Source organism: Phalangium opilio, unplaced genomic scaffold (genome assembly GCF_054372755.1).
Source record: "Phalangium opilio isolate 3A_F unplaced genomic scaffold, DU_Popi_V2 ptg000098l_1, whole genome shotgun sequence".
NCBI lineage: Eukaryota > Metazoa > Arthropoda > Arachnida > Opiliones > Phalangiidae > Phalangium > Phalangium opilio.
The window spans coordinates 2,913,353-2,939,999 of record NW_028324201.1 but is presented as its reverse complement, the minus strand read 5'-3'; the positions used below and the strand labels follow the sequence as shown (position 1 = coordinate 2,939,999).

Below are 26,647 nucleotides of genomic sequence, written 5' to 3'. Positions count from 1 at the left end.
GACTTAAATGTTTGTTCCTTAACGTGCTTCATGGCGTACGTGCACATTTGGAAGCTTATCTGGAACTAGTCATGGTCTACTTCACGAATGCAGAGTACTCGATGTGCATCTTATTTATGGACTGGCTCGGGGAAATGCGGTTTTGACAATTTTCGAAGATGATCCAACAACCAGTACCAGGAGCGTCGGGCGGCAATTGGGCGTTAACCATGTACTCGTCTGGAAAATCCTTCGAGGATATTAGTACCACCCATACCATTTGCAAAAGGTACGAGCTTTAAACGAAGCTGATTATCCAAGACGGGTCGATTTCTGCCAGTGGTTTGTGGCACGGGTATATGACTTAGACTTTCCGCGTACTTTGCTAGTTTCCGACGAGGCCAATTTCTCGCGTGATGGGATACTTAATTTACATAACTATCACGAGTGGAAGCAGCAAAACCCGCACGCGACCACTGTCATGAAACATCAAATTCAGTTTAGTTTGAACGTCTGGTGCGGAATTGTAGGAGATCATTTAATTGGACCTTACTTTTTGCAACCGAGGCTAAATGGGGAGGCGTACTTGACCTTTCTGCGAGACAATTTACCGGAGCTTTCAGAGGACGTACCGTTACGACTGCGACAAATAATGTGGTTCATGCACGATGGCGCACCGCCCCATTTTAATCTTCAAGTTAGAGGATATCTTGATGTCGCGTTTCCCCGGATCGGGGTGGATAGGTCGAGGCGGAACTGTTGCGTGGCCAGCAACATCTCCCGATCTCAACCCATGCGATTTTTTTCTTTGTGGCCATCTCAAGGACTTGGTATACCGAAGTGAAGTTCGCGATTTCGAAGACTTACGACAAAGGGTAATTAATTGATGGATGTGTTAGCATCCGTAACACGTCACGAATCTTCGAACGTGCTCGTGAATCTTTCAAACGACGCGCGCAAGTTTGCTTAAACGTTGATGGTGCTTATTTTGAACAGTTTTTGTAGAAAAATGTAATTGGGTTTCATTCGAATTATTGTAAATGTAATGGGGTTCGATTCGAATTATTGTAAATGTAATGGGGTTCATTCGAATTATTGTAAATGTAATGGGTTCAATTCGAATTATTGTAAATGTAATGGGTTCAATTCGAATTAGAGTAAATGTAATGGGTTCAATTCGAATAATTGTAAATGTAATGGGTTTAATTCGAATTATTGTAAATGTAATGGGTTCTATTTGAATTATTGTAAAATTAATGGGTTCGATTCGATTTATTGTAAAATTTAAGGGGTTCATTCGAATTATTAGAGAGTTTAAGCATCCCCTACACGCGTACGTGTAGCCACCTTTGACAATGCATTGGTCTAATGCACTGTGGAAGGTAGCTACACGTACTCGTTAAGGGGATGCTTAAACTCTCTATTGTAAAAATAATGTGTCTAATTGAAATAAAGAATAAAAGACTGGTCAGTTACCAGTACATCTGAACAAACAAGTAACCGATATCTGAGCTACTTTCCTTACCTTTAATTACAATCATTAATAAAAACAAAGGGATTAACGCTTTTGGCCGTTTAACACGTTCACGGTCTTCCACTAGGTTTGAACTTATTTCGATCATTGCCTTGTGCTCAATAATCGAAAACAATTGGGTCAAAACCACAATACTAGTGCTATAAATCTGCAAAATCTCCTTGTTTTTCGGCCTACTTTTGAGAGCCCATAACGTCGCAATTAAATTCCAAAAATAAAATTTTTGGAATTTGAGTTTCACGCTGTTATTATTTAATTATTACAAAAGGTGTTCATAGGCTTCATTTGCGTCAGAGTAAGGAAATTGTCATGAATATAATAAAATCAGAGAAAATGACCTATGACCAAGTAAGTTTTCCTTTGAAAATTGCAATAATTATCACATTCTCTAGCGATGGGAGTCGGGAAAGTACTGATTTTCACATACTGTATTATTGCATTGTAAATAACCATGGAGCGGCAAAAAAATAGACGTTATTTTAGGTTTGGTTTGGTTAGGTGCGGTTTGTATTTTTAAAAATGCGATTCTTTGATCACTGAAACTTCGAATGTTTGAAACTATAATTGTATTTATATTTTTGGTACCGGACGCGTGTATCATCATAGCGAGTTCCGGCAAAGCCCTTGGCACTGCTATATATATATAATTAGTTTTTAATGTTAATTATTGTTTGCGCTGATTATAATGGTGTGCAATGAATAGAGGAAGGCGTAAGCTTTCTTTTGGTATATGATTTATTATGTTTGGAAGAGCAGGGGCTATTCTTCAATTTAGCCAAAAAGGATTAAAATAAAAATTTTAATAAACTTTGCCTTTATGTATTTTATTTACGTTAGCGAAGCGTCTCCACATTCACATTTAACAATGGAAAACAGTTCATTTTCGGTTTTTTTCATGATAAACGAAATATTTTTATCTTCTACTAAATCGAGTTTCTGTCCTGAAACCCAAACATCGTCTGCTGTGGAATTGGCGTGGTGGGGAGTGGGGAGGGGTGAAGGTGAACGAAAATAAGCTTATTTCCAGGACTGGTACCAAAAAAATAGCCCTGCTCATAAACGAAATTTTAAAGTTATAGGTGGCAGCACATTTTCTCTCTTTTTTTGGTGTCTAGAGGTGAAGTATAAGTCAAGGGGCAATATTGAGCAGATTTCCGCTTTAAGTTGTAGCAGAAAGAATGGACAAAATGTGTGTTGAACAAAATGAACTAGTATCTCGGAAACCAAACCAGATAGATTATTGTCCTTTAACATTTTTGACAAGTAGCACTCCTATACTAATGCCTAAAACGTATAACCTTGAGGCTTCGGCCGATTAATCGGCCGAAGCCGATTTTTTAGAGACCGATGCATCGAATCGGCCGATTCCGAAAAATTACGAATCGTTGCATCCCTAGTCAGAAATACTCGTGTTAACAAACTATTTCTCGCTGGTTCGGTCAAATGGGTGCTGCGAATATTCCATAATTTTAATATTACTTGCCTATATCGACTAGAATAATTTTAAACGTATTAAATTGACGATTATTCGAAATTTATAACGATTAAAAGCAAAATTTGAAAATATTCTTCCAATATTCGATTAATCAAATCGGGTTTCGTATAGAAATCATCTATCACAATCGAAATGAAAAAGCACCATTCTAGCAACATGCAACAAAATGCATTGACTTATGGAAAATTATGATCTTATGGTTTCAGGTCAATTTACGAAGAGCATAAAGTGGCCAATAATGAGCTTTCTAAAATATCCACCGCGCCTGATTTTTTCAACGTAAGAGAAAGAGAAATAAGGGTAAACAGATATAGAAATTTTAATCACTCTTGTTTGTTTAGAAAGCAAATATTATGATGATACCAGAGCCACGATCATTTTTCGAGGGCCGACAAGAATATTTCAGTCCAGCTCCGGTTTTCCAAACAGTCAGGACGGTCATCGTGTCCGTGGCTCCGAAGAAAGTCACGTCAATTTCCTTGTCATTCTTAAACATGGACACTCCAGTAAAATTTGCAATTACAATCCATTCAACATCCATTTCATTGAATTACATTCTTGGTTCAATTAGGTGGTGATTTTATTGGGATTTACCTTGGTATTTCTGTCACTTTTGCTCGTCATTTACTCCATCGTAACCAAGAAATACAAGTCTTTGTCCACCAAGGAAGTTGTCAAGAAATTGGCAAAAGAAACTCTAAAAAATGTTTGGGAGAACGCCTCGCTCTTGTGCGCCGAACGTATGGAATTATTACCAGAGATTGTGTTGCCATAACGACAGACATAATTATGTTCCCTATAGCGATTCCCTCCATTTTTCCGCACATTACTTGTCGTCCGATGGCTGCGTCGTGGCTGATCGGAGTGACTTTCATTCTGTTTTTCTTGGGTTGTTTCTTGCGGACGAAGTTCACGACGGAAAGCTACAATTACATCGACACCCTCTCGGACTTGATCAAAGCGGGAATTCCACCTATAGTTCTCAAAGAAAGCCAAACTTTCGATTATCTGAAATGTTTGGTAAATATAGCCGTTGTCGTGTTAAGTCCTCCATTCTTTTAACGTCATTGATGCGAATCTATAGGCAACCCAAGATAAAGTTGTTAAAGAATGGCTAGAGACACTAGATCAAGAGAAACTCTTCGGTTCTCGAATGGATTATGGGAACGTTGATGGATACATTCCGATTATTTCTAAGGAAAAATGTCTAATCGCGGTGGACCCATATTTTTTATGGTTCTTGGGGGAATACCTGTCATCTGATTCCGAAAGTACAAAGTTCTTGGCAGAAAACGGAGGTCTTTACTTTTCGCGGCACGACCTTGGGTTAGACTACTCGCACCTCATTTTCAACACCACTTGGTTGAGAGGCTCACAGCAAATGCACGAAAACCTGCAACTGATGTCGGTACTAATTGCTTATAGTAAACCGATTAAAGCGCTTGATCAATGTTTTTATTACAGCATGGAACCAATTTTCGAAACGCAAGTTTTCAAGTATCTGTATCTTGAAAATGATTACGTGATTGAACAAGTCAATTGGAAGAGACCGTTGAAAAGCACGACTGATTTGGACCTGAGTAGCGTCAGCGTTCCGTTCTACTTCCTTCTCATGCTGTTGTCAGGAACAGTAGCCGTGGCTATCACCGAAATAATCTTCAAACGATTTGCTTAAACGCTGAAAATTTAGTATGTAACGACACGAAATCTAAAATACAATTTACATTTTCTGCTTCTAAAAATATTACACACGTTACATAATTTTAAATCTACCCTAATTCGTAATGGGTTATTATGTGCTTGTGATATTATTACGAATAAAAATTGGCACTCGAGTGCGAAATTTATTAGCAATCGAATCACAACTAAATGTTAGAAAATGAACACCTCTTGGTTGAGGAGCAGTCCGCAATTGCGCGAAAACCTTCAACTAAGGTCGGTACGACTACGAATTTGATACTAAACTGATTAAGGGGCTTGAAGACCGTCTTGTTTCAGCTTTAAAACGATTTTCGAAACGAAAGTTTTCATATCTTTCGAGAAGCGTTACTTAATAGAAACAGTCAAATGGAAGACACCGTTGAAAAGCACCGTTGCCTTGGACCTGAGTAAAGTCTTCGTTCCTTTCTACTTGCTCTTCATACTCTTGTCTGGATCAGTAGCCGTTGTTATAATCGAATTATTCTTCAAACAATTTTCATAAACACTATCTGAAAATGTAATGTTCCGCCGTGAAAATGGAAAGGAATGTTAAATTGTGCTCCTTCTAAAGGTGCGATTGAGTACAGTTGTTATCCACAACAGTAGAAACCATATTGACCAGACTATATGGGTTTTAGACGTCATATGAGTGAACCGCATTTACTTCTTTAGCGAGTCAAGCTTTAAAGGGAGGGTGAAGTAGAAAATCAAGTGATTTTTTGTCGATTCTTCTACTAATTATAAGACCAGTCTGCATAGTCAAACATTCAGGAAATACTTCTGGAAGATTTTAAGATTCAAATTAGGTTCAGATTTTAAGGATATTTTTAAAGAAGGTCCTCCGACCAATCGCCTAACGCCCTGCCTTTTTACTAACAAATTTCTCGTGGCGCATTAGCTTAAAACTGGTAACTCCGAAGCTCTATTTTCAAGACTAATCTTTCCAATTCTTCCCGTTTTTTACTGGAAAAATCTCATACATAACTGGAAACTTTAAAATAATAAGGCTTTATTTGTTTAGATGTTTGAGCTTTTCTTGAGTGGTTGAACAGCAAGCGAGGTTAAGCATTTTGGTTTTTCCGCTGTTACTTAATAACAATCGAAAACCTATCAGCAACTCTTTACAGCCTTTGAGGGTTTCGGATTGCACTTGCAACGAATAATTTGGACTTCAAAATGGCGATGAATCAATTTGAATTTATGGGAAATGATCGATATTTTAAATACAAGTATCAAGAATTTGAATTTTCAAATCATACATGTTACTGTCGATTTTTTAAAACTATTCATTATAGGTACGCCCAAGAAACACCAATAAATGTATCGACAATTACGGTGAGATTATCAACATTCGGTCTCGCGTTTCCACCAATTCATTATCATGATGGCAGTTGAAGTTTCAATATTTCTTTTCCGGAAACTTGGGAGTCTGAGAGCCAATAACACGGCGGATTATCTGAAACGATCCCTCAACATGAAGTATTTTTCATACCACTCGCTATTCGATTCGAGTAATTGGGTCGAACGAGAAAGAATTGTGTTAACGCGCTCGTTTTCCCAAGAATACTCGATTATCTGAAGATAATTCGCCCTTTACGACTCGATTAAATTGAAACGACGTCTTAAAACTGGTGGTTATTAGATTCATACTTATAAATCATAATATCTCAATTTAATTCTTTCGATAATTTTAGATTGGTTTTCGAAGGGTCTAAAGTGAGCGATTTGGATTATAATGATATATATACTACTCCTAATGTTTTCAAAGTACGTCAAACAGAAATCAGATAGAAATTTGCATATGCATAAAGGCACTTTTTTAACCCTCTCATTTAGAACGCTAATGTTTTCACAAAAGTTCAGCCAAGCTCATTTTTCTACGATCGAGAGAAATATTTCAGTCCGTCTCCGTTGGTCACGAGGGCCAGAACGATTATCGTGTCCGGTCCCCCCAAAAAAGTCTTCACCACTTCCTTTTCTTTCTTAAATATGGACGCTCAAGTAACCTTTTCTTAAGTACACTACCCGGATCATTGAATTTCATTCGTTTCAATTAGGTGGTGATTTTATTGGGGTCAGCCTTGGTCCTTCTGTCACTTTTGCTCGTCTTTCACTCCATCACATCCAACAAATACAAATCGTTGCCCACCAAGAAAGTTGTCAAGAAAATGGCCCGAGAAACCCTGGATAACGTCTGGGAGAACGCGTCGCTCTTGTGCGCAGAACGTAATCGGTTAAGTGCTCGTGTAAAAGATCCCATTACCAGATATTATCTACCCTTTAATGGCTCTCGCTCTAATCATGATATTAATTAAATGATATAATTATGCTTTGTAGCGATTCCATCCGTTTTGCCCCACATTACTTGTCGTCTGCTCACTTCCTCGTGGCTGATAGGAGTGACTTTCATTCTGCTTTTCTTGGGTTGTTTTTTGCGGACGGAGTTCTCGACGGAAAGCTACAATTACATCGACACTCTCTCGGACTTGATCAAATCGGGAATTCCACCTATAATAATAGAAGATTCTGAAACATTCGACTACCTTCAAGTTTTGGTAATTAGGCGTTTCCGTGGTAAGTCCTCCATTATTCTCATGTCATTGATGCGTATCTATAGGCAGACCACGACCCAAATGTAAAGGAATGGCTTGAAGCGCAGGATTAGGAGAAACTGTTTACGTCTAGTACTGATTATTTCGTTCTTGCGGGATACAATCCGATTCTATCGGGGGAAAAAGCTCTCATAATATCCGATTCCCTTCTGACTTGGACGATGGGAGAATTTCTGACTTTTGATCTCGAGAGTAATAAATTCTGGGCGGAAAACGGAGGTTTTTACTTTTCGGAGCAAGCACTAAGCTTCGACTACACGCACTACATTTTCAACGTCTCTTGGTTGAGAAGAAGTCCGCAATTGCACGAAAACCTCCAACTAAGGTCCGTACGAATTTCAGGGCAATATGATTAACGCACCTGATGAGATTATTATTGCAGCTTTGAACCTTTGTTCGAAACTCAAGTTTTGAAATATCTGGATTTTGAGAAGCATTACTTAGTTGAACAAGTCAAGTGGAAGAGACCGTCGAACAGCACGACTGATTTGGACCTGAGCAGCGTCAGCGTTCCTTTCTACTAGCTCTTCTTGATGTTGTCAGGAACAGTAGCCGCCATCATAATCGAAATAATTTTGAACCACTTTGCTTAAAGGCTGAAGCGAAGGACATGAAATCGAATTCCTTGAAACCACAAACAAAAATCTATTTTCACTCTTCTAAAATCTTGATCACGAATCGTTTCAATTGATGTCAATTTAAGTCTTCTCATTATTTCATTATGATATGAAAATAACTAACTATAAATATTTAAGCGTATGAACCGAATTAGCTTAAAAAGCAACTAAATCGATTCAGATTTTGTATCATGAGCCTCGTACGCCAAAATTACATTTGGATGAAACTCAAGATTAGCACAAATTTGGATTTTTTGGAAATTTTCTTTCTACTTCAAACGGAATCGTTTAAAATCTTCTCTTTAACTTATCAGGGGTTCATAATGCACTTATGATATTAATGTGTCAAACATTGCACTAGCGTGTGAATTCAATTAGAATTATTATGTTAAATCTATTGCTTCTTTAATAACGTAGATATGAAGTTCAAATAATCATTAAGCTATTTACTATTAGAAGAAGAAAATTAAGTTCTTATATTCTTGAAACTATATGGAAGTCGCGTACCCAAAAACTTTTAACTTTCGTCGATGGTTTTTTGTAAGGACCAATGCTTAACGGAACGAAGATGTAATGCGAAGTAACTTAAAACTTGTTCAAAGAATCAAAAACCACAAGATGAAGAGAAACTGATTAGCGCTGTAACGGATTATATGAAGCATGACTGATAGATTCCAATTATTTTCGGGGAAAATGCTCTAATCATGGTCGAATCCTATATGAGTTGGGTATCGGAAGAAATCTTGACATCTGTTTCTGAGATTAAAAAGTACTTGGTGGAGAACGGAGGTCTTTACTATTCGCAGCACGATGTTGGCTTCGACTATTTGCACTTCATTTTCAACAACTCTTGGTTGAGGAGCATGTCCGCAATTGCGCGAAATCCTTCAACTAAGGTCGGCACGACTACGAATTTGATAGTTAACTGATTAAGGGGCTTGAAGACCGTCTTGTTTCAGCTTAAAAACGATTTTCGAAACGAAAGTTTTCATATCTTTTGAGAAGCGTTACTTAATAGTAACAGTCAAATGGAAGAGATCGTTGAAAAGCACCGTTGCCTTGGACCTGAGTAAAGTCTTCGTTCCTTTCTACTTGCTCTTCATACTCTTGTCTGGATCAGTAGCCGTTGTTTTAATCGAATTATTCTTCAAACTATTTTCATAAACACTATCTGAAAATGTAATGTCCCACCACGAAAATGGAAAAGAACTTTTCCTGCTGATAATTACATTATTTGTTTATTCTGCGATAAAAATCTCAGGCCACTACAGAAGCAAATTCTATTCGTGGTGGTTACGGGAACAGCGCAAATGTAGAACAATAAATACTTAATACATAATTTAAATAAAAAATAATACAATAAGCTTTGAGCAGACCATCTGTGTATTAATAATTCCGAAATGAAGTACCAAAGCTTGGAAATAGATGGGTAGAATTATTTACAGAAAGTTTAGTTGCGCTTGAAGTTGATTTCTAGGGATGGAGTTTTGGCAAACACGTTATTATTATTATTATTAGTGAGTAGGGGGCTCGCGCCCTAGCACTGATGCCACAGGCATATTGTGCACCTTCGTGTTCAGGCCTTGAATAGACCCGTGGCCACAGCGTAGCGAAGAATTCGCTCCACCGTAATAGAGGAAACCCGCGAGGGCTCCAAAGTGTGTGAATCAAAATATTCTAGTCTAAGCGAGGCGAAGCAGTCGCACTCGCAAAGTACGTGAGCGGATGTTTCTTCCTTCTCCTTACACGACCTACAGAGAGGGTCGTCGGCAAAACCCATCAGATGGAGGTGCCTATTAAGCCGACAGTGCCCGGTCAGAAGACCGGTGGCCAGCCTAATATCCCATCTGCTGAGTGAAATTAGGTCTCTAGCACGAGACCTTCAGGGACCATTGACTAACAGTTTTGTCTGTCTCTGGCCCTCCATGTTATGCCAGAGCTGGTTTTGTATGACAGTCAACCTGTCATGCAGACACCGTTTGACGTGCCTGTAACGGATGGGGACGGCCGGCTCCGGCCCCAAGAGCTTGGCCTCCGCACCCCTTTTCGCAAATCTATCGGCTCGCTCATTGCCATGATATCCGATATTCCCTGGCACCCAGTACAACAGAACCCTGTTGCAGGATGCCAGTCACGCTAGCAGATCAAGGCAGCTGCGCACCAGTTGAGAGGTAATCTGACACTGGTTCAGCGCGTTCAGAGCGGCCTGACTGTCAGAATAAATTCTCACAGTCCGTCCGGTATACCCTTTGGTAATACAGTAATCTGCGCAATAACAGATCGCGGCAATTTCCGCCTGGAACACACTAGCGAAGGTGCCCAGGCAAGCAGAAAAACCGACCCTTGTGGTTTGACAGTAATAGTCGGCGCCAGAGCCAGAGTCAGTCTTGGAACCATCGATGAACCAAATAGTTTCATCTCCGGTGCCAAGAGGCAGCAGGTTAGTCCACTCGGCCCGACTGGGAAAGTGGATGCTGAAAGGCTTAGTGAAGTCAAAACTGGTAACAGTTTTGTCAGAGCACATCGTTAGTGACGGCTCGAGTTCGGCGTACTCCCGGAAGAGCTTCGTATGGCTGTAATCCCAGAGTCTTGGGACCCAACAGCCATTAATGTGGAGCCTGTAGGCCCCATGACAGCCTCCTCCTGAATAAAAAGATGAAGAGGAAGCATGTCAAGGAGCACCTCCAGGGAAGCAGTTGGGGTTGATCTCATGACCCCCGTAACACCGATGCAGGCAAGCCTTTGAAGCTTGCGCAGGGCAGCCTGCACCGTTTTAAGCCAGACCCTTGTCCACCAGACAAGCGCCCCGTATGGGTCTGATGATCCCAGTATAGAGCCAGTGTACAGCCTTGGGGTTAAGGCCCCAAGTCTGGCAGACAGAGCTCATGGTCCTCCAGAAAAGCATTTTGGCCTTCTTGATGCACCGATCAAGATGCGGCTTCCATATGAGCCTGCAATCAAAAGTCACCCCCAAGTATTTCACCTCGGTGGACTTTGTCAGGACCTGGCCAAAGAAAGAGATATCATTGAACAGATCCTTAGTGTTCTTCCTCGTAAATGGAACAAGGACAGTTTTTTAGGATTAACAGTGAGGTTGACCGCCTGACACCATTGCTCCACGTTAGAGAGAGCAGATCTCATCAGTGCGGTGACAGTAGCCGGGAACTTCCAGTTAAAGACTATCGCCACATCGTCCGCATACCCAAAGCAGTGAGAGCGCCCAGAACCCCCGAGCCTCTCCCAGAGTTCGTCCACCACCAGGCACCACAACAGTGTGGAGAGCACTCCACCCTGAGGGCAGCGCCTACTGGTAGTCACCCGTAGAGAGTCCCCAAGGAGAGACGCCGTCACCTCTCGGTCGGTCAGCATGGACTTAATCCAGCGGCCAAGAGTGTCGCTGATGCCAAATCTCTTGACAGCTTCAGTAATAACCGAGATTGAGACCTTATCAAAGGCCCCCTCGATATCGAGGAAAATGGCCAGTGAAAATTCCTGAAGCTCGAATGCCCTATCCAGGCAATTCGTGAGGCCGTGAAGGGCCGTCTCAGTTGATTTACCTTTTTGGTAAGCGAATTGTGAAGAAGAGAGAGGAGTTACCGAAAATACCTCGCCTCTAATGTACCTGTCCACCAGCTTCTCCAGGATTTTGAGGAAGAAGGAGGTCAGGCATATGGGCCTAAATGCCTTCGCCTCGAGATAGGAAACCTTCCCGGGCTTGGGAGTAAAGATGACACTAGAGCGCTTCCAGTCACGAGGTATGTGACCGAGAGCGATGCAAAGTCTATAGATTTTGCATAACGGAGAGGCGATGTGGTCCAAGCCCTCTTGCAAAAGCAGAGGGAAGACCCCATCGGGTCCCGGAGACTTGTAGGGCTCAAAACAGTTGACAGCCCAACGAAGCTTGGAAATCGTAACAACCTGCCTGGCTACAAGCCAGTCCTCCCTCTTCGCCCTGTGCAGAACAGGGTATTGAGAGTCAGGGTTTGTTGGATTGATTGAAGTGGAGTCAGGAAAATGGACCTCCAGCATATGCTTGAGAGTCTCAGCCCCAGACTAAGTGTATACACTCTCCTGCAACTTAATAGTATTAAGTCGATGTGTGTTGTCATGCACTAGGATCTTCATGACCCTAGCCGTGCAGGGACATTGGAGACTTGCTCACAGAAGGTCCGCCAAGAGTGCTTCTTAGCAGCTCTAATGGCCCTGTTGTAGGTATTAAGGGACAGCCTGTATCCAGTCCAGTCACCCGTGCGCTTGGCTTTGTTAAAGAGCCTGCGCGTGTATTTCCGAAGCCGGCTGAGATCCGCATTCCACCAAGGGACAAGCCTCGAGCGGTTAACGTTCTTGAGTGGGCAGTTCCGGTGAAACGACTCAATGATAGAGCACTGTAAGTCGCCAGCAGCCCTATCAAGATCGTTAGGTGAAGTAAGTTTAGGGGTGTGACCATCTGCCCCACGTGACGTGATGAGCATTAGCGTCGCAGCCAATGATTACTTTGTCCCCCCTCTACCCGCATTGATTGACCAAATTGATCACCTCAACTGTCGGGAGAGAGTTCGCATCGTGGGCAAAGTATGCAGAGGCAGCCGTGAGAGTCAACTTGGCATGCCCAGTGGCCAGGACTAGCTTCACGGCCGGCGTGTCCTGGGACGTGTACAGCGGTAGAGAGATACAGCAAAGATCCCTCCGAACCAGAATACACGCCCTAGGTCTAGCAGCAGTTTGGTCATAAAATAGTGACCCCGCCGCGTCTAGACCGAGGATTTTGCCATGGCAAATCCACGGTTCTTGTATGAGGGCCAGATCAAGACCCTCTATAGCAAACTTCCTGCAGAGTACCGCAGAGGTCGCCTTACTATGGTGCAGATTGATTTGAATCGCACTTAGCGTCCCCATGGTCCCTAAGAGAGGGGTTCAGAAGGGACCTAGCTACACCTCATCAGTCCCGAGAGGGCTAGTGGCACCTCCCCCCTGACAGGCAAGCTCCCAGTCCCAAGATCCTCCCCCTCACCAGGACCGCTAGAACGCTCATCGGCGGAACCCCGAAGGGTCCCATCCGATTCTTCCAGTGGGGTGGACTCATCCACGGAAGAACAGACTTCCGAATGAGCCCCCCTCCCCCTCTGTTCCTAGAGCGACGCCAGAGAGCTCCACAGCGAGATCCCCCATCTCGCTAGTCCCACCTCCTGCCGCAGACTCGGCTACAGTGGTTTTAGTGGCTTCCGTGTTCTGATGGAGTTTGAAGGAACCCTTGTCTACTCCAGTGAAGCCCACGAAACCAGCATTCTTAATGGCTTCCAGTGAGGAGCCATCAATAAGTAGCTTCTTACGCTGTGTTTGGCCACATATTTTAATTTAAGCTATTCTTTAAGCCAATTCAATTGTTGTAATGGTAAAAATATTGTCTTCTTTGAAGTGTTAGAAGAAATGTACATTCATGTTTTTTCTCAAACTAAATCTACATTCATGTTTTTTCTCAAACTAAAGTACAGTTATGTAAAATTAATTTTAGACATCGTCAGATTAGAGAGGTAATGTAGCTGGTCAGCTAAATTTGCTCGAATGAAAAACTACACGGGAAGAACTGGAACGTGTAAGAAATGGCTAAAAGAATTGTCGGAGATTTACGAACGACTCCTATCCGTGATTGGCATATAGCTGCAGAAGGAAATGTAGACATTCCAGATTCTGCAGATGATGGACTTTACGCATGCAATGTCGTGGTGATTAGTGTGGTTGACTAAAGAATTGACTGGTCGTTGGAATTTTGTAACAGATTATCCCAGGTAGCAAATTCACGTTGACACAACGTTTAAACGTAGCATTGTGTGTGTGTGTGTGTGTGTGTTTGTGAGTTAACCTCGGGTACACGAAAAACAAGCGTGGATAGAAAGCGATTAAGGCAAGATCCGTTACCACGTTGGAGCTCGTAATGTGAAAGAATTGCGAGAGGAAATACATTAGCGCTATGGCATGAGTTAAAGGCAATTTTCCGACTTCGGATGGACGTAAAACAAGTTTGTCTGGACCTATAGTTAAGAAAAGATCCTCTTTAGGCTCTTCAAAGCATTGGGAAAGAAATAAGATCGGCATCGTCAAAGTATTCACCCGGTTTGATTGCGGCGAGGATAAAGTTTTGGGTTCATTTGACGGACGGCCGTATCGAAACGGATTAAAATATTTTCTCCTTACTCCGGTTTTTGGGGTTAGCGAAAGAGGATGGAGAATACGGGCAAGGTAGCTATAATGAGAGATTCATTTTCATACGGAAAGGGCACTATGTGTAAAGGCTGGGTTGCTGCTATTTATTTATAGTTGTCGTTGAAAATATCTCCTGACCCTTCAATGTGTATTTGTTATAGGTTTTTATCTAGGTTGTGAAAGACATACTGGCTTTACGATTATGATCTGTTAGTGTATATGATTGTGGATTGGCTGTGGAGGCTGGATAGGCGAAAAGACCTTTTTATCTAGATGTGGTAAGAACTTAATGTACACCAAACGTTGGGCCATCTCGAATATTAAGTTAGCGAGTTAGAAAACATGAATACTGTACTACATTAGCACATACGAGACGAACACGCCCTTCCCACCTCTACCACACCTAGCTAATACGTAAATGTCCTTTCCGTGACTTGTATTTAGTTACAGTTAAATTGAAAAAAATTAATTGGCTTATTTTTATAAGAATAACAACTCGTGCAAAAATTATTCGAGTGAATTTAGATTGGTTTTCATATATGTTCGCCATGTACGTTATTGCAAATGGTCAGGGAAATTTGTGCAATTTAGTCAGGGAAAACCCGGAAAAGTTAGGGAATTTCATTCCAAAAGTATTTTGTACGAACCCTGTAACCCTAAATCTTTTGCGGAAATGGGTTATGGTAATCTGTGCGCAAGTGTGCCAAAAATGTTGTGCGGAAATGAGCTATGATTCTCGAAAATTATGCAGAAATTGGCATCCTCGTGAAATTGTATAAAACCGAAACGAAACCAATGTTCCATTATTCCTAAATTATTCTATGAAACCTCGCTATTATTTGATCTGATGTTCTACAAAACAAATATCCTACTTTTCACGTATAAAAGGAATTTTTTGCGAGTCGCGCAATTTAATTAAGAACTCGAAATTGCATCACTTACCATTTTGATGTCTCTGACTTCTTGGACCTGGTTCCTAATCGCACATCGATGAGCACCGTTTTGACGCTCGCCTCTCCCCCAGTAACACTTTTTAAACCTGAAAATTGCGAGACACCATTGTAATATCCAACGAAACCAAGGTGACCCCTTTAATCTCCCTCAACCGTTCAATGGATCACGTGATGTTTGTTAGATCTGCCGCCGTATTCTGCAGGCTTAGCCTTCCGCGCCCACTTGGATTCTCTTCGCTCATTGGTTCATAGAGAACTGGATTCTGGCTTTTGATTGGCGGCTTAGTTTTCGAGCCGAAATTGGATTCTGGGCTGAGATTGGATGTTCACGCAAGCAAAGAACGATAGTGGTTCAGTTCAGTTAACTTTTCAATTGACACTGAACGTACGGTGTAAGGTCAGCATTTTGTGTCGGTTATCGTCAAAGGTCAGTGCAATAACCTTTACATCTATGTTTAGGTTATTTACGCCATCTATTTCGTGAACCTTCAAATAGCAGACTATTTTCCCCAATTCCCACATGTTTAGGGTTAGTGTACTGTATCTCGGTAACATGACTCTGGAATGGAAGTTTATTCAAGTATTTAATGTGTAACGATAGTGTACTTTATGGTAGACGAAGTATAATTTTACATTTTAATAATATCACGTCACAATCTTCACTAAAATATAGCATTGTAACAGGGGTTAATTCTGGTCGTCAAAAACCTTGTAGCAGAGGTGTTTTATCATTGAAAGGGGCGTGTGTAGCTGAACCATGCAAGACTATCTAAGATATATTGAGCGCAATACACTGGTTAGGCTTTGGAGAGCCTATTTGTCTTAATGAAAGAGAGATTCCAATGCACAGAAATTGAAGACGTAACTGTTCTGAAATGCCATTCCAGTTCACGGGTAGAATGTATCATGTCACCAAGTAATAAGCTGAGAAAAACGAGCGTAAAAACAATTCTGTAGGTTGAAGACGCCTAAAACAATAGATTTTCGGTTATAATTCCCGGGTTTAATCGGCATTTCTAATTTCTGTTAGTCCTGAATGAGTACTTATTATTGGTATCGAGTACCTCGATCGAATATCAATACAAGTACTTGTACCAATAAGTCATACATATCGTGAAGATTACCAATTACATGAATGACATTCGACATATAAATGTTCGAACGAAAGGACACCATTAAGACTTCACCCTGTTTCGATAGTGTCGCACACTCTATGGTATAACCTTGAATGAAACTTATCTTATTGATTGCGATCAACTTATTTTGGCTTTTTAACTGAAGTTGTAGCTTCTCCAGTTTCACATATAAAGACGACACACTTCTATATTAGGCAAACTTACACTCTACTATCACTTAAATCTAAGATCTGCCTAAATGGTCAATTAGGCAAATGAAAAAGTCGAAACAGGAAGTTTCTTGTAATATGTCGGCTTCAATCAGTTTTATTCATACTTTCTACCAAAAATCTATTTTAAAATCATAATAAAGTTATACAGAACGATATTTCAGAACATATAGCTTTATTTTGACCAGTTTATGATGAAACGTTGTCGCTACTCTCATGACAAGAGAGCAAATTTTTGCCGTTGTCATATAATTGCTTATTTTTAACATTTTACATCCAAATGTAACTTCAAACATTGTCTTTTATCTTTTACACAAGCAGGCTAATGTTACTTCATTTGAGGTGACATTAAGTAGCAGCAAAATCCAGTATATAAATAGTTTACAAGTTTACACAAATGGAGCATTAATGAAACTTACACCAGAAGGCCGGGCTGCATGGAGGACAAAAAGAGACGGGTTTCTGTTCTCCTGGTGTAAATGGTATGATTCCTCCATATGTCCAAATCCTGTATATTAAGATCAAAATTTTGTGTAGCCTTAAAAATTTATTAAATTTTTGTAATATTTTCGAAATAAAGTGGTAAATACATGGTATTTGATGTTAATTATAACAATTTCAAGTTTGTATTATAGATTAAACCGTGGACGTCATCAATATTGACTGTAGTAGCCCATTCGTGTGACACTGTCAATTAAACCACTGTTTTATTCCAAATCTTTAGCACAACAAAAACTCATTCAAATTTATATTGTTAGACACTTCAGTAACCATATTTACCAGTTGAACGTACTGCAACATTTAATTTTAAACCCATCTATCATAATTACTTTCTTTGATTATATCACACGTAAAGTCAATGGTACCCTATAGGGCTGTGACACTTTGAAAGTTTATACTGAATGACGTTTTTGTCTCATTACCCTTGAGTGAACCCACTTCAGCATAGCAGTAGGATGTTATTATATATTATAATTAATATTATATATTATATTAATTATATTATTATTATGAGAATTGAATGGCTTTAATTATGGACAGTTGGCTTATTCGATGCTCATGTTATCTACTAACAACGCAGAACGATAATTTAAGTCACATAAATCTTACATTACACCTAAGCCTTGGTTGAAGTAATTTTCGATCACGAGCTGAAAGGCTTTACACTAGAAATTTACGGTTACTTTTAGTTAACAATATTGGTACAAATAATTTGGCCCCCTTCAAATAGGCATCCTTACTTCGCAAATATTAACCGTACTACTCCCCAAGTCACCATTAACAATGATGAAGTGTAGTCTGCTACGTTCAGCGTCAGAAACTAAAGCAAAAGCACCGGTGAGTTAACCGGTTTATGACGCTGAACGATCTACCCGTCGAAAAACCGTATTTCAAATTTGGTGGACATCCGCAATGCAATTTCGTCTTGAAAGTCGAAACCTAAGCCGCCAATAATAAGCCAGAATCCAGTTCCTTTACGGACCAATGAGCAACGAGAATCCAAGTGGGCGCGGAAGGCTAAGCCTGCAGAATACGGCGGCAGACTTGGAACTGATCGTTTTGAAATCTCCCTTCGTAGCGATGGTTACAGCCTCGTCATGGGTTTCAATTGAATGTGTCAACGCGGCTCCCTGGTGTTATCATTCGTAATCCTTCGCCTTTTCAAACTGAAGAGTGTCATTCTTCCCAAGAATTAATCAGATACGAAATATGTTTGAGTTTAATTCCGCTAATCAATTTGAAGATAAGACAGGTAGTCAACGAAAATAACAAACCACTTGAAAGACTCATATCTTTTATAAAAGCTTAGCCAGGATATGATATGAAGAGTCCCCCCTCCAACTGGCACGTTTAAGTTATTTTTAAGTTAATTAAAAGTTAATGATTAAATTAATCGACATGATTTCTACAGATTTTTGGTCCGCGATTCAATACTTATACTACAATAGCAACAATTAACCCAAACCTATTTTCTCAATAAAAATCGTTTAAACAAGATGGCCCCGGCCAGCTTAGAGCTTCGTCGTTTGTAAGGCTCCTTCTATCGAGTACATTGTACCGTCATTGTTAATAAGGATAAGTAATCCTTAATCCCAATCCATTTTAATTCACCAATGACTCCCTATCACTTTCAAAATTATCAATGAAAGAAAATCTTCACTCGACGCCTTTAACAGTGCTAAAATGATTTCCCGTAAACTCTAAGTGATTCTTAAAGTGTAAGTGCCACAATTTTCGTCATCCACAAACTTAAAATGCGAAAAAATCCATGAAAAATCTAGTTTATTATGATATGTTTACTTCTTTATTTGGTTTCGTCGCAATTTAAAAAATTGCAATCAAAGTATTCTGTTTGTTAAAATTTTGCTTCGTTTGATGACGTAGTAAGGAGAAATTTTCTCTCTAGATGTCACTCACGTGACGCCTGTTAGTGTCTCCGCGTTAAGCCTATTTTATTCAGATTCGCGCCGCGGCATTAGTAGAGTCGGGAGTCTTGGGCGCTTGGCTTTTCCGCGAGATGCCGTGAGTAACGTAGTAAGGAGAAAAACCTGCCAAAAATCTCCGCAAATTTGATTTTGCCTCCCAAATTTCTAGTTTTCGAAGTTTTTTCTCTCATATTTAAATATTTATCAAATATATTTTTGGAATCAGAAGAGTATAAACTCTCAAAAAAGTAAGGTTTTCTTTAGATTTGTGATAATTTTTAAATCACGTCACTATTCCTTTAAAGGGGTTTCACGGAACTATTGTATTTCTAAAGCCACAGACACACCCAGGCATACAAATTATGAGCGTCAAACTCGGTTTCGTTTTTACATAACTACACGAAGAAATCATAAGATTAACTTCAACCCTGCCAATTTGCGTGATGCCAAATTTCTTATAGAAATGTTTTCTCCCTTATTAAAGATAAGGAGTTTTTGCAGTAATCATAAAAGATGTCGGCCGACCGCTTAACGGGTAAGAGTTCTTTCGACTTGTCCCAGTATGTACCTGCAGTAGTTGGACTATCGGGTAGACTGCCAAACTGACTAGTCGATCCGACCCACTATTGCTGAGGGGGAAGAAATATATGTAGTACATCAAAAGGAGACTCAACAATTTGATTCAATTCGAGTTGACCCAACAAGCTGAGTCGAAAAGTTGAATCGTCTGAAAAAGCCTTAAACTAGTAAGCGACGCATCTGAGTTGCTTACAACTTCATTAACCCAAAAACCAAGCTATCCTGAATCAGTCCTGCTCCGGCCGAGCGGGCCTTTCCACCTTTGAAAATTGTATCGGGCCGGGCCGGGCTTTTGTTCATTTTTCAAAATTCAGGCCGGGCCAACCTTGATTCTCATTTAATCCAAAATTGAAATGAAAGATAATTTAAATGAGTATAAGCTTCTTGGAATGGACAAACCATTATCAAAAGAAATGGATAATACACGACGCAAAAGTAAATATGAATTTAATTCATTGATGATATGTTAAAAATATATAAAAATTACAACTGCACGACGTGTCACGGACGGGGCCAGGCCTGTTCAATTCATCCAATGTGACGGACCGGGCCGGGCCGGGCTTGGTTAATGCTAGTAACGGACCGGGCCTGAAAACCAACTAAATACTCGGACCCGGTCCGGGTTTCGGACTTTTTGAAAATGCTCAATCCCGGGCTGGGCTCGGATCGGGCCTGCAAAACTAGACCCGCGCAGGTCTCTGAATTTTCTATTCACGCACTTAGTCGTTACGTAGGATAGATGACGTATTTCGAGCACCTAGAAGTCCCCATTTTGATGTGGACTAATTCCTCTCCCTTCCTTGTCCTATTTTAAAGTGTTAGTGCCATAATTTTCGTCATCCACAAATTTAAAATGCGAAAAAAATCCTTGAAAAATCAAGTTTATATTATATGTTTACTTTTGTATTTGGTTTCGTAGCAATAAAATTGCTATAAAAGTATTGTACAGTTTGGAAAAGGCCAAGTTAAAATACACAATACCTCATTGAATTGGATTTAAAAATTGCATTTTAAATGAGAGTCGTCCCTTTTCAGGAACCAGAATTACGAGCCTACAATACTTTTGGATCCAAAGGAAGCTTTGATTATACGAGAGTTGTTACAAATAGGACCGTAGAACAGTTACATCTAGGGGCGATTTTGAGTGGAAAATGTTCTATGACCTTCCGCTACAAGGGGTACACAAAACAAGTTACGATTAGAGGGATTTAGGGATGAACCTTATATTTAAATAGAATTGCCTTTCAATTTCTTAGTTTTATTTCAGGGGTCATCCTTAAAGAACTCCTTCAATCATAACAGCGTCCCTAACTGGATAATGTCATAGAACCTTTTCTACTCGAAATCTCCCATTATTTTTTCTTTGATCGCCAACATGATCAAATCACGTATTGATTTCTATAAAGCAATTTCCGTCAAAGGCACTTTTATCTGATAGGTTCGTTAGTTCCTGTAGGCGGTTGGTTAATTGGAGCGGGAGGAGGGACGTACTTTGCTTATTGCAGTTTACACATCGTCTACAGTTAAACAAAGGCAGGGAATTGTTAATGAAGTGTACTTTTTGTTTGAATATCTATAGACTTTTGATAAAACCCGCTGTATTTCATAATTTTTGGAACACCCTGTAAATGCGTGTCCTCGGGACCTATCTGAGTCTAATTACCAATATTGTATAGCCCTTGCAAACCTTTGTTATTTGAATGATTCCCTTTGTTACCGCGAGGCGTGCTTCGATCATAATTCCGTGTTATAAACTCAAGGAACCTATACTATAAACACATGGTACATATACTATAAACACATGGTACATATACTATAAACTCATGGTATATATACTATAAACTCATGGTACATATACTATAAACTCATGAAACCGATACTTTAAACTCATGGAACCTATACTATAAACTCATGGAACCTATACTATAAACTCATGGAACCTACAATATAAACTCATGGTACATATACTATAAACTCATGGAACCTATACTGTACACTCATGGAACATTCCTATAAACTCGTGGAACCTATACTATAAACTCATGGAACCTATAATATAAACTCATGGAACCTATTCTATAAACTCATGTAACCTATACTATAAACTCATGGAACCTATACTATAAACTCATGGAAACTATACTATAAACTCATGGTGCATATAATAAACTCATGGTACATATAATAAACTCATGGTAGATATACTATAAACCCATGGAACCTATACTATAAACTCATGGAAACTATACTATAAACTCATGGTACATATAATAAACTCATGGTACATATACTATAAACTCATGGAACCTATACTATAAGCTCATTTAACATATACTATAAACTCATGGAACATATACTTAAACTCATGGAACCTATACTATACAACTTATTAAACCATCGAGATGAGTCAAAAAGTTGGATCGTCTGAAAGAGTCTTAAGAAGGTTTGTACCGAACCAAAACGGCGTTGGTGTTTTCTTACGAATATTCCAAATCGGTGTTTCGTAATTTCTCTTTAAAGATAAGGAGGTTCCTTTAAGTGTTTTCAATTGATGGCAAGCACTCGAACGACGACGAGCGAGAAAGATTATTCGATCACCGATTTCCCCTCGAGAGCATCGAGCGACAAAAAGATAATATCACTCACAAATAGCGTAGCAAATCAAAGTATGAAATGAACTCAAAATTAAAACACGAAGATTCACCTATCACTATCACTATCTTCAACTACCCACCCAATCTAATAAATAAATAATTTTAATTTTTATGCCAATGAAATGCAGGCTCAGTTTTTAGAAGCAATGAGAACCCGGTATGGGTCAGGGGCACAGCCAATAAAATTAAATAAGGAGACTAATACATACAATAATATAGAGCTATCTCAGATGTGACGTCGGTGCCTAGGTAAAACGTCACGGGCGGAACATTAGCAGTGGGCGGTAGCCATGTTTGGTACCGCTTTGGTTGATTCTATGAGCAAATAGCATGGGTGACGTCACACTAAGGCTTCTGACATAGCTCTACATACAGGGACAGTGTGGTAGAATCGTAGTACCAAGAGTTCTGTGAGAGATTTTAAGTGAAAAATGTATAAATTGTACCATAACTTTAAAATTGATATGTTCCATAAGTATGACACTACAAATACTTGGTAATGCTACTGAGAGACTTCCAGCTCGAGATAACTAGTTCGAGAAGGAGAACGGCTGAAGCGAGTCAATAGAATTGACTACACTCGGTGGTGGTTAATTAATTTTGCAGGACTTACATCTAGGTCCTATTTAATTATATAAAAAGGACTTGGTTTACCCAAGTCTAAAAAAAACGATAAGAGTTTTTCCAGTTGACTGAAGATTGGATATTATTTTCTATATAATTTTAAAGACAATCCGTATTTGACTACTCTTTAGAATTTAATTCAATCACCTGATTTTACTGGTAATGGATTTATTTCCTATAAATTAATTGAAATAAAAAGCTACTTATCTCAGATTTTTCAACAACCATTTCATTTACCTGAAACATTTTATCATGAAATTTATTTTTTTTTCATGGGAGAAAGTGTTTTATCTTTCAAATAATTCTACCATTAAAAACATATAAGGGAATTGTTGTTGAAAAATCTGAGATAAGTAACTTTTTATTTCAATTAATTTATAGGAAATAAATCCATTACCAGTAAAATCAGGAGATTGAACTAATTTCTAAGGAGTAGTAAAATACGGATTGTCCTTAAAATTATATAGAAAAAAAATATCCACGCTTCAGTCAACTGGAAAAACTCTTATCGTTTTGATTTTTAGACTTGGGTAAACCAAGTCCTTTTTCTATAATATCTGTTCCTTCAGTCTTTATTTGTATTAATCTATCCTAAAATGGCCTGGACCAGTTTAAAAATTGAATCGGAGGGGCGTTAGTGGTCAACGGGACCACTAAGAAAATTCAAGGGTAACCAGAGTCCAGACATTATCTCAACTATTTTAATTACCCACTTCTTTAGTTTAGCAGACGACGCGCCCTGGTCAATGGTCATGGACCAGTTTATTTATTCCAGGCCAGGAGGGTTGCTGGCCCAGTGTCCAGTTTTAAAAATATCCTTATTTCCCACCCTGGCTTCCATAGCTTGTGAAGCCAAAGCGTGATCGAGTGGGCTGTGGTTATAGTACGGAAGCCAAGAATGAGTACCAGTCAACGCTAGGAGTCTACACCCGTGGAGTAGAATTTTTAAACTGGTCCCTCCTGAATTTTCATAAAAGTTCTCCCCCGGATTTCGAATAAAAAACTGGTTCGAGCAATTAATAAACTGGTTTTGGACCTGTGCTATTTCCAAGACTGGTCACTATCCCGAAAATCAATCAAAAACAACTGCTGTAGAATATTAACCACGGTACCACCATTACAATTTTATGGCTAATCTGTGTATCCTGGGAATCTGTTTAAAAAAACTAGACGACACTGGATGCTCTGTAGCTAAGATCTCGTCCTTAAGAATAAGAAAATCCTAAAATTTGAAACCATCCATCTAGCCTTCAAGCTTTTCCAATCACCCATTGCATAGACTCACTCAATAGTCTGCCTAAGTAAGGCACCTTAAGCCTTGGTCGAAACTAACATCTAAAATATAAATTTATATGTATCTTAAGTAAAGAATTTCAACCGAGACACATAATTAAACGAAAATTAGACCCGCCCGTGAAGTTTTTAATAAATTTTAGTGTTATATTTATTGAAAAATATCAAGTTAAAGTTTCAAGGCGGTGAAATGGCAAATTAGCGTTGTCTACTGTGGAGTAATGAGCATTTAGCGTCATCTGCTGTAGAGTAATCTTTTGAGGTACTTACATTTTTAATTAAATTAACATACTTAGACTTAATTTACTTTGATGTAACCTGAAAAAGGCACACCTTGAATAGTTACTTGTTAAATTGAAAGTATTCCGAGGAGCACTGACTCCCCCTCCAATTTAATTTTTAAACTGGTCCAGGCAATTTTTAAACTGGTATTTGCCCTGTGCTACCGCCATTTGCCCACGCTGGGTGGCACCGTGGCCAGTTATTTTAATTAAAATACCTAGGCCACTGGTCCAGTGTTAAAAAAATCCTTATTTCCCACACTGATCCATCTATCCTTCAAGCTTTTACAATCACCCATTATTATACTCACCATGGATTAACTAAGGGATAGCGTTATTTAATCCATGGACTCACTAATCTGCCTAATTAAGGCACCTTAAGCCTTGGTCAAAACTAACATCTAAAATATAAATAAAAATAGGTATCTTAAGTAAAGAAATTCAACCGAGACACACAATTGAACAAAAATTAGACCCACCAGTGAAGTTTTTAAAAATTTTAGAGTTATAGTTATTGAAAAATATCAAGTTAAAGTTTCAAGGCGGTGAAATGGCAAATTAGCGTCGTCTACTGTAGAGTAATGAACAACTAGCGTCGTCTGCTGTAGAATAATCTTTTGAGGTACTTGCATTTTTAATAAAATTAACATACTTAGACTTAATTAATTTTGATGAAACTAGAAAAAGGCACACCTTGAATAGTTACTTGTTAATTTGAAAGTATTCCGAAACGTAACTTCGCTTTAGGTTTTAAATGATTCGATGTGCTGGAGTACCAAAAACCCCATGTTATTCTTATGGGAAAATCGGCGAAAATCTGTGAATTTTCATTTAACATTACGGGAGGGTGTGGGATCTTATCAAGAAGGGCCTACCGGCCCTCTAGAATACAATTGCAGAGTAATAACAGTAAAACCTGTGGGGGATTTTGTGTATATTTTGCTTTAAATAGATGTAGAGGTATTAAACTATATGATATTATTTGTAAATTTTCTAAAGTTAAGAATTTAAATGATTGCATGATTATTGAGTTTATGCGAAAGAAATTTTTAATACAGTTTTCATAATAAGTTGTGTGTTTTTTTATTTATATATAATATTATTGAAAATTACATTTAATGAATATACATAGATGCGGGGCTCAAGAGGCGCGCTTCACGGCTCGAGGAAATTAAAGTTAATGTATTCGCGCGCGGTTCGCGAGAATTAATCTTCCTTCTTGTTTAATATGTCAACATGTCAATAAGCCAGAGTTGAAATTCCATCTCCCAAAATAAAACGCTTGTCGTCAAACAAATTTAGGAAAATCTTGTTTTGTTGAATAGTGGAAACTGCATGACGTCTACTGACTATTCTTTTCATCGTTCCTTTGGTGATTCGCTTATTAAGGAGACAGTCCCAGTTTTTCTTGACCACACGTCGAGAAATACCCTTTAAAGTCTTTTTTCACCATTCAACGACAGGATTGGATACATTTTGGCTTGTAGTCCACAGAATTCTTTGATTGGCACTCCATCCAGTTCATCTTTGAATTTACCCAATACTTTCTTGTTGGTAACGCTGTACAGTGGATGATTGGACGGATATCCTGAGAAATCGTACTTGTCGCTTTGATGGGCGAAATCGGCGTAAAGATCCTTGGTCTGGATCTGATATGTAAGGCAGTCTGTAATGAGAGAAAAAAAATCTGATGAGAATACATTCCATTAGTAAGGTGAGGTTGGGTTTGGTTTTCTTACCGGTATCTGTGAACAAAAGACGAGCCTTGTCACCATACTGATGTCTTATAACCCCATATTGGAATTTATACATTAAAACCTTTGAAAGGTCTAATAATTAAATGGGGCGGTCCAAAGTTAAACTTTTCTTCATCATATGAATTCCAACCAAATCATTCTAGAATATCGTGCATTTCTCAAAAGCTGGTGAATTTGCTTTTTTTCACCGCCTTCTCAGGAGTTTGTACGAGGTGAAATTCGATTCGTTTGCGGAGATTTTCCATGGTTTTACCTTAGGCCATTGCTATTTCTACACGGGACCCGGGCAGAAATAGCCTATAGTCGACTAAATCTCCCCGCGTCCCGGGCAGAAATAGCCGCCCATTTATAGCAGACTAAAACTGCCCGGGTTCAGGGCAGAAATAGCACTTTAACTAAGGACCACTATTTCTGCCCAAAGGCATAAATAAGGATTAACCTATATACAGCTATATATGCCCGGGTTTCAGAAATTTCTGAAACCCGGGCAGAAATAGACGGCCCACAGTGGAGTGGCTATTTTTCCCCCGGGTTAAAAATCCGGGCAGAAATAGCCCTGAAACGTTAGTCGGCTATTTATGCCCGGGTAGCCAAAA

At 39.3% G+C, this 26,647-nt stretch overlaps 1 protein-coding gene and 1 long non-coding RNA gene across 4 annotated transcripts; one reads left to right on the top strand and one right to left on the bottom strand.

Annotated features, from left to right (window-relative positions):
* Positions 1-4,908: 4,908 nt before the first annotated feature.
* Positions 4,909-8,922, top strand: LOC149634486 (uncharacterized). The gene is made up of 9 exons (XM_089850961.1): positions 4,909-4,943; positions 5,007-5,938; positions 6,005-6,340; positions 6,404-6,476; positions 6,546-6,710; positions 6,767-6,935; positions 7,047-7,264; positions 7,327-7,646; positions 7,704-8,922. Exons 5-8 carry the CDS (start codon positions 6,699-6,701, stop codon positions 7,372-7,374), a joined length of 447 nt encoding a protein of 148 aa, XP_089707087.1. The 5' UTR covers positions 4,909-4,943; positions 5,007-5,938; positions 6,005-6,340; positions 6,404-6,476; positions 6,546-6,698; the 3' UTR covers positions 7,375-7,646; positions 7,704-8,922.
* A 7,596-nt stretch (positions 8,923-16,518) lies between these two features.
* LOC149634485 (uncharacterized) lies at positions 16,519-17,832 on the bottom strand. 3 transcript variants are annotated; one of them, XR_016373578.1, is made up of 3 exons: positions 17,218-17,832; positions 17,028-17,155; positions 16,519-16,945 (listed from the first exon to the last, which is right to left on the bottom strand). It is a non-coding gene; the product is annotated as an uncharacterized LOC149634485 (long non-coding RNA). The 3 variants fall into 3 exon arrangements; XR_016373577.1 differs by having other exon boundaries at positions 17,028-17,124; XR_016373576.1 differs by having other exon boundaries at positions 17,028-17,832.
* Between the last annotated feature and the right edge of the window lie 8,815 nt (positions 17,833-26,647).

Excerpts from the sequence above, each read along its gene's own strand:
- LOC149634486 (XM_089850961.1), top strand. Across the intron at positions 6,936-7,046 it reads GTCGCTCTTGTGCGCAGAAC|CGATTCCATCCGTTTTGCCC; the intron begins GTAATCGGTTAA and ends TATGCTTTGTAG. Across the intron at positions 7,265-7,326 it reads TCGACTACCTTCAAGTTTTG|GCAGACCACGACCCAAATGT; the intron begins GTAATTAGGCGT and ends GCGTATCTATAG.